This window comes from Silurus aristotelis, assembly GCF_946808225.1.
Source record: "Silurus aristotelis genome assembly, chromosome: 19".
NCBI classification, from domain to species: Eukaryota; Metazoa; Chordata; class Actinopteri; order Siluriformes; family Siluridae; genus Silurus; species Silurus aristotelis.
In genome coordinates, this window is record NC_139592.1 from 10069358 (window position 1) to 10081522 (window position 12165).

Sequence of the window (12165 nt, forward strand, 5' to 3'; positions counted from 1 at the left end):
AAATCCGAATCCCGCTGTTTCTCAATGGCAAAAGAGACGCCTCCACACACATGCTGAAAGTTCTCGGAGCGAGAGACAGACCGAACGGAATGGATTGAAATTCGTAGGCAGTGCCTCTGTGTGCAAACCTCAAATATTTTCTGTGTGACGGGTAAACGTCTATGTGAAAATACGCGTCCGATAGATCGATCGTCACAAACCAATCGTTTGGACGGATCGACCGACATAGCGATTTGTGTGTCAACATTCTGAATGAATATTTTCTCAGGTGCTTGTTTAACACACGCAAGTCCAAGATCGGACAAAGAGATGTGCTTCCCTTCTTCGGGATCACAAAGTATCGGGAGTAAAAACCCTGACGGCTTTCTGCCTCCAGAACAACTCTGACTGCCTTTTTCCTCAAAAGAGAGTCGATCTCGGCCGTCAGGACGAGAGCCGACTCTCCTCGAGCCACCGAGACCAACACACCGTTGAATCTGGGTGGTTTCATAGCGAATTGGAGCCTGTATCCCCGTGAAATCGTGTTTAAAACCCACGGGTGCGCCGCGCATGAGCGCCAATTGACGAGGTGCGCAGAAAGGGAGCCCCCGCGTACACAACACTGGTCGCGTGTTGATGACGTCACAACCGTCGCCGCGCAGAGCTCCGCTGGCAGAGCGAGCGCGCCCTCCAGCGGCGAACTTTCGGGATTCTTGTGCACAATCGCCCTCGGCTGATCGCCTGGATGCGAAATTGTAACATTTATTTTGTTTTTGTGTCTAAACACATCGCCCTCAGCCCGTGGCTTGGATGCGATGGTGAAAGTTTTATTGCGCAATCGTCCGAACTGACGTGCGAGTGAACACATGTCATGAGTGCTTGGTGACACTGAACATTTTCCCTCATTCCTCGAACCCGAGGAGAAACTAGGGATGAAGCCCCTACAGAACTCAGAACCGGGCCGTGTTCTCTTCTCCTTTTCTTCGCCGGCGGAGAAAGGAGGATCGGAGAACATTCGCGTGTTAGGTAGCACGCTTCTTCTTCCGCTCCTCGGGGTGGAGCGGACGGTTTCTCGCCGCTACGGCCGCAAATGAATGCTTTCCCCACGGTCCTGAGCCGTCCGATCTCGGACGTTGGCCAGCTTGTTGTCCGCCGAGAGCCGATCTCGCACTTCTCGCGCTCATCGGTCTCCCTCTCGCAGCCGCGGCTGCGGCAAAACCCCGTCGCGCTGGCTGAGGGGGCGGGTTCTGAGACAGCTTACGAGGCAAACAGAGGTTGAATGCTTCATCCTCCTGTTTCCTGAGAGTGCTGGTTTCTCTCATCTTTTCCAGAGCTGGACCGAACAGACCTTTAGCGGGGTCGTAGGCAGCGTCCATGACTTCCGCTTTTTGTGTGTCACCCAAGCCTGACAGGTTAAGCCACAACGCTCTCTCACCTGACACAGCCAAGCCCATCACGCGGCCGCAGCCCTGAACCGCGCCTCGTGAAGAGCGCAGGATTAGGTCGTTCACCACACAGATCTCGTCCCAAAGTACCGGGTTCGGTACTCCCGTATCGAGCTGTCGTCCCATCTCCTCTAAAATCTCCGCCTGGTACGCGGACAGTAACGTCACCGCGTTTAGCGTGCACACTGACTGCGCTGCGTATTTATACATCCTCTGATGGATGGACGCCGTCAATCTCTCGATTTTTCCAGGCAGCGCAATTTGAGAGGAGGCAGAGATAGAACGCCGATTCGGATGGAGGTGATAAGCCACTGAAGGCTCCACAGCTGGGGGTCCGGCCAACCCCAGCTCCTCCATCCCTTGAATCTCCAGCTTGGAGCACCCTTTTGCTGGAAGCTTGCTCTTGAAGGGGCTCGACCAGTAACGGGCCATTTCCTTCATGCAAGCCGGCACGGCGGGCAGGAGCTGTCTAGTAGCGGGTTGAGCAGGCGGCAGCCTTTTCCCGTCGTAAAGGTCTCTCACAGCTCCCTCCGCGTCCTGGGCCGCGGGCCACGCTAGTCCTAGCTTAGCCGCGGCTCGCTTGCATACCTCGTGCAGGTTACCTTCGGCCTGTGAGGTTGCATCGCCCGCGCTCTGGGGCCTCGACTGTTGAGCCGGGAAGGGACCACTGTCGTCCTCATCCTCGTCCTCCATGTCCAAGTCGAGGAGGTCTGAGTTCGCATCCGGGTCCTCGTCGCACGGTCGTTCCTCATCCTCCGCGAGGAGGTCGCCGAACAGAGGCGGCATGACCGGCGATTCGGCCTCCATCAGGTCCGCCCAGCTCGTGGTAGCTCGCGGCTGATGTTCAACGGCCGTAGACCTCGCGGCGGCGCCAGACAGGCACGGGTCCTGTTGGTTAGCCACCGCCGCTCTCAGCCGTCTCTCCAAATGTTTCACCGGCAATGACGCGCAGTGAGCGCATGCTTGCGGGTCCGCGAGCGACGTTTGAGCGTGCTTCGGGCCCATGCACGTGATGCACATCGGGTGAGGGTCCCTGCCCGAGATGGTTGCTCCACATGATGATGGACACGGGGCGGGATGCAGCCTCCCTGATCTTCGACTCATTCCCTTTGGTGGGGGGGATGACCGTCGACATGGCTGAGTACGGAGAATATTAGACTCGTCACAACACGTTAGTCTGCCGATGTTCGCAGGGTAGTTAGCCTTTCGAAGGCTTCGCCTTGACGCGCTAAGCCTGTAATAGCTTGACGCTACTATGTCCCTACCGTGTAACTAAATACCCAGCAGGTCGGAATAGGAATAGCTCGCCTCGACGCGGACGCTATTCCGTGATGATGCTCAGCACGATCCCGTATGACTGATCTCGCGTTCGGTGGCGGAATCCAATGACGGCCCGCGCGATGAACAGTTGAGCGAAAACAGCCGAGAATTGGATGTGCTGAGAGAGCTTAGTGCAGTCCCTCACGGGAAGAAAGCGCGAATGATGTTAGATGGGGAGCCTGATCTCAGGTCGACCTGTCTGTCAAGACAGACGTGGTGTCATAAGAGCTTCCGTAGTTGGTCACGCCCAAAGCGATTACCATAGTGAAACACCGAGCGAAGTTAGAAAAAGAACTTTTTAAATATTGTTACAGAACGAAGTTAAATGGTTTGTGTATCATTAGTGAAACCAACCTTCTTTTCTGTTTGAGGGGTTTTGAGTGAAAAATAACCCAACAGGTCCACAAACTGAGCAGCTTTACGGCCATAGGCAGGAAGCTCAGGCCAGATAGCCCAAGTCAGATCCAGCAGTAACTCCTGGTGGGCTTTGGTAGAATTCCTATAAAGAAAATAATTGTCAAATGTAGCAACATTACAATTAAATTTATTAGAGAATGATCAAGCAAAGAAATACAAAAATGTTAACGTATTTATGCTACATGTATTATGTACCTGTAGATGTGCAGAGCCAGGCAGTGGGCTTGCCAGCGCACAGAGGAAGAGTTGGACTCCAGCAAGAAGCAGCGCAGAAACTGAATTAAAGTTTCTTTATCTGCAAATTTGTTGAGCTGACTGACCAGAGCACTACACAACTGATCCTCCTGACTGCCCACTCCCTCACCTGTACAGGACAAAACAAGATGCAAAATGCACATTGCATAAACAAAAAAAAGCCCAGTCACAAAAAGAAAAGGCAATGAAATCACACACTCCCTATATATAGAATTCTGCTGTACATGGCTTTTCCAATGTTAACAGAAATAGGAAATCTGTAATAATATTATATAGTTTAACACTGTCAATATTAATGTGGACTAATAACATTCACTGGAACAGAAAACAAACTATAATACAAATAGAAACTCCCCCCCCCCCCCCCCCCACATAAATTAAAGACTGAGGTAAAGGGAGCAACGCTTATTGTTTCCCCAGTTATAATGAAATATCAGGAATGTTTAGATCTACAAACACTGGTACGTTAGTTTTTCCTGGACAGAAAAATCTCTAAACTCCTGAGAAATCCAATCAAACACAATAAATGCAGCATTTATAAAAGCTATATGTTCATTAGAGAATTAGTCATCACCTTCTTTGTCTTTTTCCTTGTCCTCCTTTTTGCTCTTTTTGCTAGAGGACTTGCTCTGGGAGGATTGTGAAGCTCCAGCCCCTGAAGAACCTCCAGAGGCAGCCATGACTTTACTACCACACAGTGCACAGGAAAGCAGCTGAAGCAGCACTGGAGAGACGCCCTCATCCACCAAGAAACTTACTTGCAGTAGGAAGTATAGCACAGCTTGGAAGAAAGACAAAGACAACCTCATTTTAAGACGGAAAAGAACCAGGTTATATCAAGTGCATAAAACAAAAGACAACTAAAGATCATTTTTCTAAATATATAAAAATATTTTAATAAAAAAATAAAAAGATGCATGTTCTTAGAAATTAATCAGCCCCTGAGAACTTCACACCATCAATAACATAACTCTTAGCTCTTTTACATGAAGAGAATGCCCAGTTATGTTATGCATTGCCTCATGCACATCACACTCATAAGTCTTTCATTAGCAATGGAAAAATCCCTGGGACTTACAATCATCCTTGATACAGAACTTTTGCCAGTTGATCGTTCTCTGGGTTGCTATTTCTGCACAAGCTTTTAGGTGTTCCATCTAAAGCAAACAGACAAAACGATTAAAAGCACTGTAACACCAGAAATTAGACACAATCTCATACAAAATTCAGGGTCACTCACCAGACTGATGAGCGTGTCGTACTGTAGCGCAGAGCCAGAGGTTGCAGTGACAATGCCCCCCCTTAGGAAGATGCCCTGCTCTTCCAGAAGCTTTTTGATGCTGCGAACGTGGGAATCTAATGTATGGAGATCTCGCAACTGGCGGTACTTCTCTTTTGAACCGCAGATAAAAAGCAGCAACTTTCTCACCTGCCTCCTCACAAATGGCGTCTGTTGGATCATCAGGTACTGCAGAAGAGCCAGACATATGAGCTTAATTGGGTCATTGTTAAATCTAAACAGATAAATGTTTGAACATGCATGCCAACATGGACTATGGACACCTAACCGTCAAACCCATACGTGCTGGTTGGACAGCCCGTTCCATATGTAATGGAGGTTATTATCTGTATAATAACCTCCATTTTCCAAGGCAGGCTTTGTTTTTTTGACCAAATAAAACATATGATGGCCAATTTAACCATAAGTGAGGTTGGGAGGATTAAAAGAGAATTCACAACTGTGTGCTTCTAGTTTTGCGGCTTGAGTTTGGGAAAGACCCAAATACAGGTGTGATGGTCAGGTGTCCACACTGGCTGGGGAGGAAATGACCGTTACCTCAGATAGGAAGTAAAACCAACAGTGGTCAAAGATGGGAGGTGGAATGCGGGGGTTTGCGTCAGCAATCTTTTTGATCTGATAGGGCAGCCGTAGCACCATTTCTGTAAGTAGCTGGGAGTACGCTTCAAAAACATCAGCAGCATGACCCTGAGGAAGCAGAAAAACAAGCTTAATCGTTTAACTAGTTGTTTTTAAATCACAAACTTCATGTTAGCAGGACATTTATATAATTCTGGAACTGTTAAAACCACAGACAATCACTCTATTATTAGAAAGCAATTTCTTTACCTTGACATATTGCCTCAGGAAGAATGGACTCATATCAGGTGGAGAGGAAGAGGTGTGGGGCTTGAGGAGCTGACTGGCAGCTGCTGGTTCCTCGTCCCCCTGCTGGGTTTTCCAGAACTCAAGCAAAGACTTAAGCACATGCAGACAGTAGTCTATCGCTCCCAGACTTAACAGAGCGGTCGCTGTTGCATTAGAAATGAGTGAGGAAGACTGCAAGATAAAACCAAAAAATAATCAATCTATATTGATTATGGTTAGTGTAAAAATAATTAGCCTTTAATAAATAAATAAAAAAAAGGTGACTGGTCTAAAGAACACCTAAAAAGATAGTGTAGGCAACAAACCAAATAAAAATGAAATGTTATTTATGGTAACATGCTAAAGGTGGGAGTTGCTTGAATACCTCAGAGGAAGGCTTGGAGCCAGACTTTGTACGTGACATGAACACACTAAGCAGCCTCATGATGACTAGATGCACTTCGTTTATAGAACTGCGTTCATTCTTCTTCGAGACATCCTTGAAGAAAACAGAAAAGTTCATATTTAGAACCTAGTGAAATTGAATTCTTATGTAAAAAAAAAAAAAGTGGGAGAAAATACTTAGCAAACTTCTACTGACCTTCTTGTGCATTCCCAGCTCTCCAATCAGCTGAGCCAGCAGGTCATCTAGTGCTCCTTTGTCCTTCTCATCCTCTCCATCCAGATCAGCAGTCAGCATGAGAATCACCTGCATGTAGGGAATGGCACGTACTCCACCCACACAGTGCAGCTGAGGAAGGTGTTGCAGGAGGCGCTCTAAGAGCATTAACCGTACCATGTGCAGCCTAAACAATGAGGTGTACACACAGAATTTCCAACAGAGATTAACTGCTAAGACCGTAACCGGTTATGTGAAAATTTTATATTTTATATACACGTACACACACACGTACACACGCACACGTACACACACAAAGAGCAAACCTATTGCTTGTGTGAAGATCTCCCTCATTTTCTCCTTCTCCTTCAGAGCCATCTCCCTCCTGCTGGGCTGTAGTGGTGCTGATGGCTCCAGTGCTGGAGCTGACACTGCCTGGCCCTGCATGGTGGCCCTCGACTGTGGTGTCCCCATAAGCGCTGCTGCGCCCGGATACTACCAAATAAAGAATTTCACTTTCAGCTTTGGGTTCAGGCAGATCATGAAAATCATTGAGATATAATCCCATATTCCTAAACATTGGCTACAACTACCTAAGTGTGAAGAGCTCAGTAATTTAAGACATGCGTCAAATTTCTAGTGATGGATATGATTCAAGTAAGTTTAGCTGTTCAATGTAATCTACTGGCCAATCAACGTTTTTGCTGGTATAATTTCCAACCGTTTTTCAGAAAATGCAGGACTGTATCAATGATTCGGAACCAACTGGTTGGAATATTTTATTTAAAAGACTCCCCTCGCACTCTACAAACCCAAAATTTCCCTCACCGTTATGCTCTCCAGCTACTGAGTCAATAGCGCTGCCTCCACTCTCAGAGCCCACACTGCCCCCGTGCTCGGCGGGAGAGGTGCGCAGCGTCGAGCCATCCGTGGCCGCTGTGCTCCCCTCATCATCCGAGGCTGGGGCTGAAAGTATAACCAGAGCTGTTACAGGAAAAAAACAGTAGGCTGTGCAAGGGGGTTTTCTAATGGTACAGGCAAAGATTTGCATGCAAACAATCACAATGATGCCACTGTTTACTACAGTTCCTGATTGATCAGTTACAACTACTGCATCTACGTTTTTAGTATAACACCACTTATTTTGTAAGCTTACAATTAGTATATACCCTCTTTCCTGTGCCTTGAGAAATTGTTACAATAAAATGCATAAATCCGTTTACTGTGAATTTACACAAACATTGCTGAGAAAAAGTGGGTGCTTTTACCTGATGCAGTTGTGTCTGATAAGGTGCCTGCATCTAGAGAGGAGGAGCTTGGAGCTTGGCCAGAAAGGCCCAGACTTTGTAGTCCCAGAGCACTGCTGCTGCTACCTGTAGCAGTAACATACATCGACACTTCAGAAAACAAATGAAAAATTTTACAAAATAGCTTTGCAACAAACATCAGTTTCAGATTTTCACCTTGCTGATCTTGTTGAAGACTTAGGGCTATGGCTAGCTCAACCATGGTCTCATCATCAGCATCAGGAGGGATGTCCAGCATTGGGGGGAAGCCCTCAGCCCCAGCCAGCAAAGCCTCTAGTGGAGATGGGTTTCCATTGTTCACATTCTCTGCTGTCTCTAAAACCATGGACTCAGACTGCACAGCAAGAGGGGGAAAAAAATAGAGAATTATATAACAACTGCCTCTCCTTAACTATATTAATGACTATTAAGAACCCAATATTTTGACAAAACTCACCACCATCTCAAAATCTCCGTGATCCACCTCACTTTGTTCTTGGCTCTCCTGTCTCCCACCATCTCCTCCGGTCATGCCAGAGGGTTGCATTTTGTCATCAGCATCATAGTCATCTTCATCATCTTTATCACCTGAGCGATTAGAAAGTAATTAGCCATGCTAAAATGGTCTTACGGTATAAGGCACCAAAACAAGCAAAAATATTCATGTCTCTAGATGCATTTTAGCAGATTGAAAAGTGGAGGTAATTTATAATTAATAAACATAGAACTTGCTTCCACTGGTTACCAATCTAGGTGCTCTAATTCTAGTTATCAATATGTATACCTAAAAAATTTTTTTTTTTATAAAAATGCATAAAGCATAATACAAATAGGAAGAAAGTTAATGATTTAAAAAAACTACTTTAGATGTTTGACCCTGCTATGACCATAGCACTGTTTAAAATAGGTAGTTTCTGAATTTTAATTGACCCCTTATCTGATGGTTAGTGTCGACTCTATATAAATCCTAAATCCTTTAAACATTCAACCATTATTACTTGACTTGTTGCATTAATGAGAATTTGAGACGGGTGAATGAAGAGGAAACCCAGAAACATTACTATAGGTGGAAACAAAATATACAAGACAATGCTTAAGACAATGGCAGCAAGCTTTCAGCTTATTACATCCCAGTTGACATGCTATTTTTATAATTACAGGATACATTTATTTTAGCACTTACCCATGGGGGTGTTGGAACGTGGTGGAGAGGGCAGGGTTACATGCCTACGTTTATTTCTGGGTCTCAGTACTCTTATCAGAGCCTGTTTGCAGGCAAAACTCACAGAGGTATCCTAAAAGAATTGCAAATATACCAATTAGGAATTTATGGTTTATGGATTTTGATTAAATAATCTTTCAGGTAACAAAATGTGTATCAGCATTAAATACAATCTCGATCTTACAGGGCAAAGCAGCATCTGCATGTAGATTTTAGAAGCCACATTAATATAGTCCAGTTCACAAGTGCAATAGCCATGAATGATGTCCACAAGAGCATTAACAGTGGCTTCAATATGGGTTAATCCTCGAAAAGACAAAAGAAAATAAAACAGTTAAAACAGTTGAGCAATATATTGTAAATATGAACTTGAGTACAGAGATAAATTTATTTACCAGGCAAACAGGCAGGAGCAAGGAACGCATTCTTGGGTTTGAGAGCGTGGAGTTTCCAAAAGTTATTGACAAGCTGCATAATAAAACTGCAACCTTCAGTGTCTGCTTGCTTTAGCCCATCCTCACAGAGATCTAAAAAAGTTAATGTAAGAGCACAGAAAAACCCAGAATTAAAAAAACCTGAAGCAATATTAAAATGCAGATCTAGTGTTCACCATTCTCTATAGCCCTACAATTGTTATATGTTAAGTGAATTCCAGTACCAGTTTCTAGATGAGGTGTTTTGGACTCAGTAAAGTGCACCAGATTGTTGGGTCTCATGATGGCAATGGAGCGAGCGGTTATCACAAGCCGCTGGAATACTTCAGGGTCCAAATCCTTGCTTTCCTTACTAGAGCTATTTAGACACTGCACTGCATTACTGAGCAGAGACTGATCCTGTAAACAAGAGAAGCCACATTTAAATATTTACTACTCTATTAATATAGAAAAGAAAAAAGAAAGTTGGCGAGTATTCTGAACTGGCTAACATGGTCAGTACCTTGTGGTTATGGTAGGCTGTGCGGCTGGTGTGCAGACTGGCCAGAAGGCCTTTGGTCTGCTGCTGGACTCCAGGAGGGGTTGGCATGGATAGCAGAAGAGTGGCTAACTCCAGAGCTGGAGCTTTGCTTTTCTCCTAAATGAGCGAACAGAATCAGAAAAGCATGCAACACTAATTTAACCATAAATTCATTCCGGAATTATTTTATTTAATTTCCTATTTGTTCTCACAACAGGAATACCAAGTTTCACTTACCTTCTCACTGGCTGCACCAACTGCATAGCAGCTCTCTAGAGCTTCAAGAGAGCTGACCACCAACCTAGAAAAAATAGCAGATGATTTTATTAAACCACGTTTACTAAGTGAAGAAAATGCTTAAAAAACCACACTATTCAGAGCAATGCAAATAACTATCAAATATTTCTAGCAAATCACTGCACCAAAAATACACCCAGTTAAAAGCACGCAGAGTAAGCAATATTATGAGATGTCATGAAAGTGAAAATTGCTTGCATTCCCCCCCCCCCCCCCAAAGCCATAGCAAGTTTAGCTTAACTTGTTTTTGCCTTGCATGTGCCGACACACACGCGCACACACACACACCCCATGCAATCAAGCAGAAAAAGGGCGGTTACTAACCGGTCCAATGTTGATAAGGACTCAGTTTCGCAACTTTATTTTATTGTTTTTGGGAGCAAAGAAAAAGAAATATGTGTGAGGATCACAGAAAAAAACAAGTAAATAAAATGATTTGTATGTAACAGAAGACATGTAAGCATGCAAGCACAAGTCATTATAAACGCAGCCATGCACTGGGCACACCACACACTCCTCCACTCCAAAACTTCCTGCTCTCCTTCTTGCATTGTGTATTGTTAAAGCAATTTTAGACAAAACATACTAATAACATGATGAGACAATCTACATATAAAGAACATAAAAGATACAATAATTTTAGATGCAGGTTTAAAGATGTGAAGGCCATACTATTGTAATGATTTTGATTAGAATTAGGTTTAAATGGTAGAGACAAGCAGGCCAGCCTCACCTCTCTAGTACCGTCCCGCTGGTGGAAGTGGGTGTGGTTATGTCATTGTCTCCAGTGCCATTGCCTTGGTTCAAGTTGGGGCTGCACACATTGTTGACTGAGGCAGAAGGAAAGTCCTCAGGTGGTTCATCAGGCCACCCAAACTGCTCTTTGGTTTTGCCATAGATCTTAATGGAGTCTAGCATTGTTACTCCTGTAGGGTCTACAGATGCTCCAACTGTAAAGATCAGACACAAAGAAACGTCAAATAATTCACGTTTGTGGTCGCAGTACTATTTTTTAGACTACTGTTAGGAAAAGTGTTTACTGAAAATGGAGAGCTTCTTGTCAGCTTGCAGGGCTTCTTCTCGCGTGAAAGGCAGATCAAACCAGCGGGAGCGAATCAAGTTCATCTGCATTGTGCGCCCGAAAATCTCAATGTACGATGGCGCTCTTTCTATGGCCTGAGTACCAACCTGCACCCTCATACCAGTCATCACCATGGAGCTGTTATTGTTGACCACCTCCACTGTAAATCCACCAGGCTGAGGAAAAAACAACACAATTGTTTTTACACTGAAGTCTGCTTCGAAAATGTTCATATGAAAAATAAATCAATGCAGTAGCATTCATTTTAAAATTCCTGGGTTTCTTTGTTTTTTTTTACCTTTGTATTAGCAACATACATCCCGGAGGAATTGAGGCGGTGTTTGATCTGCTGCCCATTATAGACCTGCAGTAAGTCATTGCCTCCGAACTCCACTTCTGTGAGTTGCTGATTGTGTTCAAAGAAATCCACAGGGAAGGTCACCTGGCTGGATGTGCGGGCAGCTGCAGGAGCGACAAAATCCAAAATTGAACAATGTGGAAGGGAATAAGATGAAAAATGTTTTAGGGTTTAATATTTAACCATAAGACATTTTTAGCTTCCCCAACTTAACATAATCCAGAGTGCTGATTATCTTTTCTAAAGTTAGTAATTAAAAAAATGTATTGGGTTGAATTAAAAGTCTTAAATCACTATTATTCTGACTATTTGTTTGCATACTCTGCTTTACATGTCTAATTGTTTTATATTTAAAAGTCAGTTAAATTAGTCTAAGGTACAGTCTTACACAGATGAAGGGATAGAACACAATGTACCATAAAAAACTGCTTAGCATGTTATTAGAAAATCAAGAGTTGTGCGTGTGTGTGTATATCAAGGATAAATCAAAATGCTTAATAACAATCATTTTAGACATTACTCTGCTTAGAAATATTGGAAACATCACTGTATTTTAAGCCGTAATGGGTTGTGACTCACTAGCTGCTGCAGCTTTGCGTTTCCGAACAGGCTTCATGATACTGATGACACCACTGGGCTGCAGAGACGGCTGGAGCCAGTAGGAAGTGTTCTCCACATTGGCCATGTAGATGCGGAGGCTGCCGTCCTCGCAGAGCAAGATCATAGTAGTACGCTGCTGCTCGTTACTGGCTGTGTGACGAATGGCCACCATGTCCTGGATCTGTG

At 44.5% G+C, this 12165-nt stretch overlaps 1 protein-coding gene across 1 annotated transcript in view; it reads right to left on the reverse strand.

The window, feature by feature from the left end:
• LOC310741755 (E3 ubiquitin-protein ligase UBR4-like) overlaps positions 1–12165 on the reverse strand; it is a 49296-nt gene that overhangs the window by 15903 nt on the left and 21228 nt on the right. The window contains exons 46-70 of the mRNA XM_083569960.1: positions 11959–12160; positions 11320–11483; positions 10981–11197; positions 10674–10890; positions 10265–10297; positions 9881–9944; positions 9626–9760; positions 9348–9522; positions 9085–9216; positions 8874–8995; positions 8651–8762; positions 7925–8055; positions 7645–7822; positions 7450–7554; positions 7010–7147; positions 6508–6676; positions 6164–6368; positions 5948–6061; positions 5545–5754; positions 5254–5403; positions 4657–4884; positions 4495–4573; positions 3991–4197; positions 3357–3525; positions 3099–3243 (exon numbers count right to left, since the gene is read on the reverse strand). Coding sequence (XP_083426086.1) covers positions 3099–3243; positions 3357–3525; positions 3991–4197; positions 4495–4573; positions 4657–4884; positions 5254–5403; positions 5545–5754; positions 5948–6061; positions 6164–6368; positions 6508–6676; positions 7010–7147; positions 7450–7554; positions 7645–7822; positions 7925–8055; positions 8651–8762; positions 8874–8995; positions 9085–9216; positions 9348–9522; positions 9626–9760; positions 9881–9944; positions 10265–10297; positions 10674–10890; positions 10981–11197; positions 11320–11483; positions 11959–12160 — 3801 coding nt within the window. The remainder of the gene's footprint in view (positions 1–3098; positions 3244–3356; positions 3526–3990; positions 4198–4494; positions 4574–4656; positions 4885–5253; positions 5404–5544; positions 5755–5947; positions 6062–6163; positions 6369–6507; positions 6677–7009; positions 7148–7449; positions 7555–7644; positions 7823–7924; positions 8056–8650; positions 8763–8873; positions 8996–9084; positions 9217–9347; positions 9523–9625; positions 9761–9880; positions 9945–10264; positions 10298–10673; positions 10891–10980; positions 11198–11319; positions 11484–11958; positions 12161–12165) is intronic.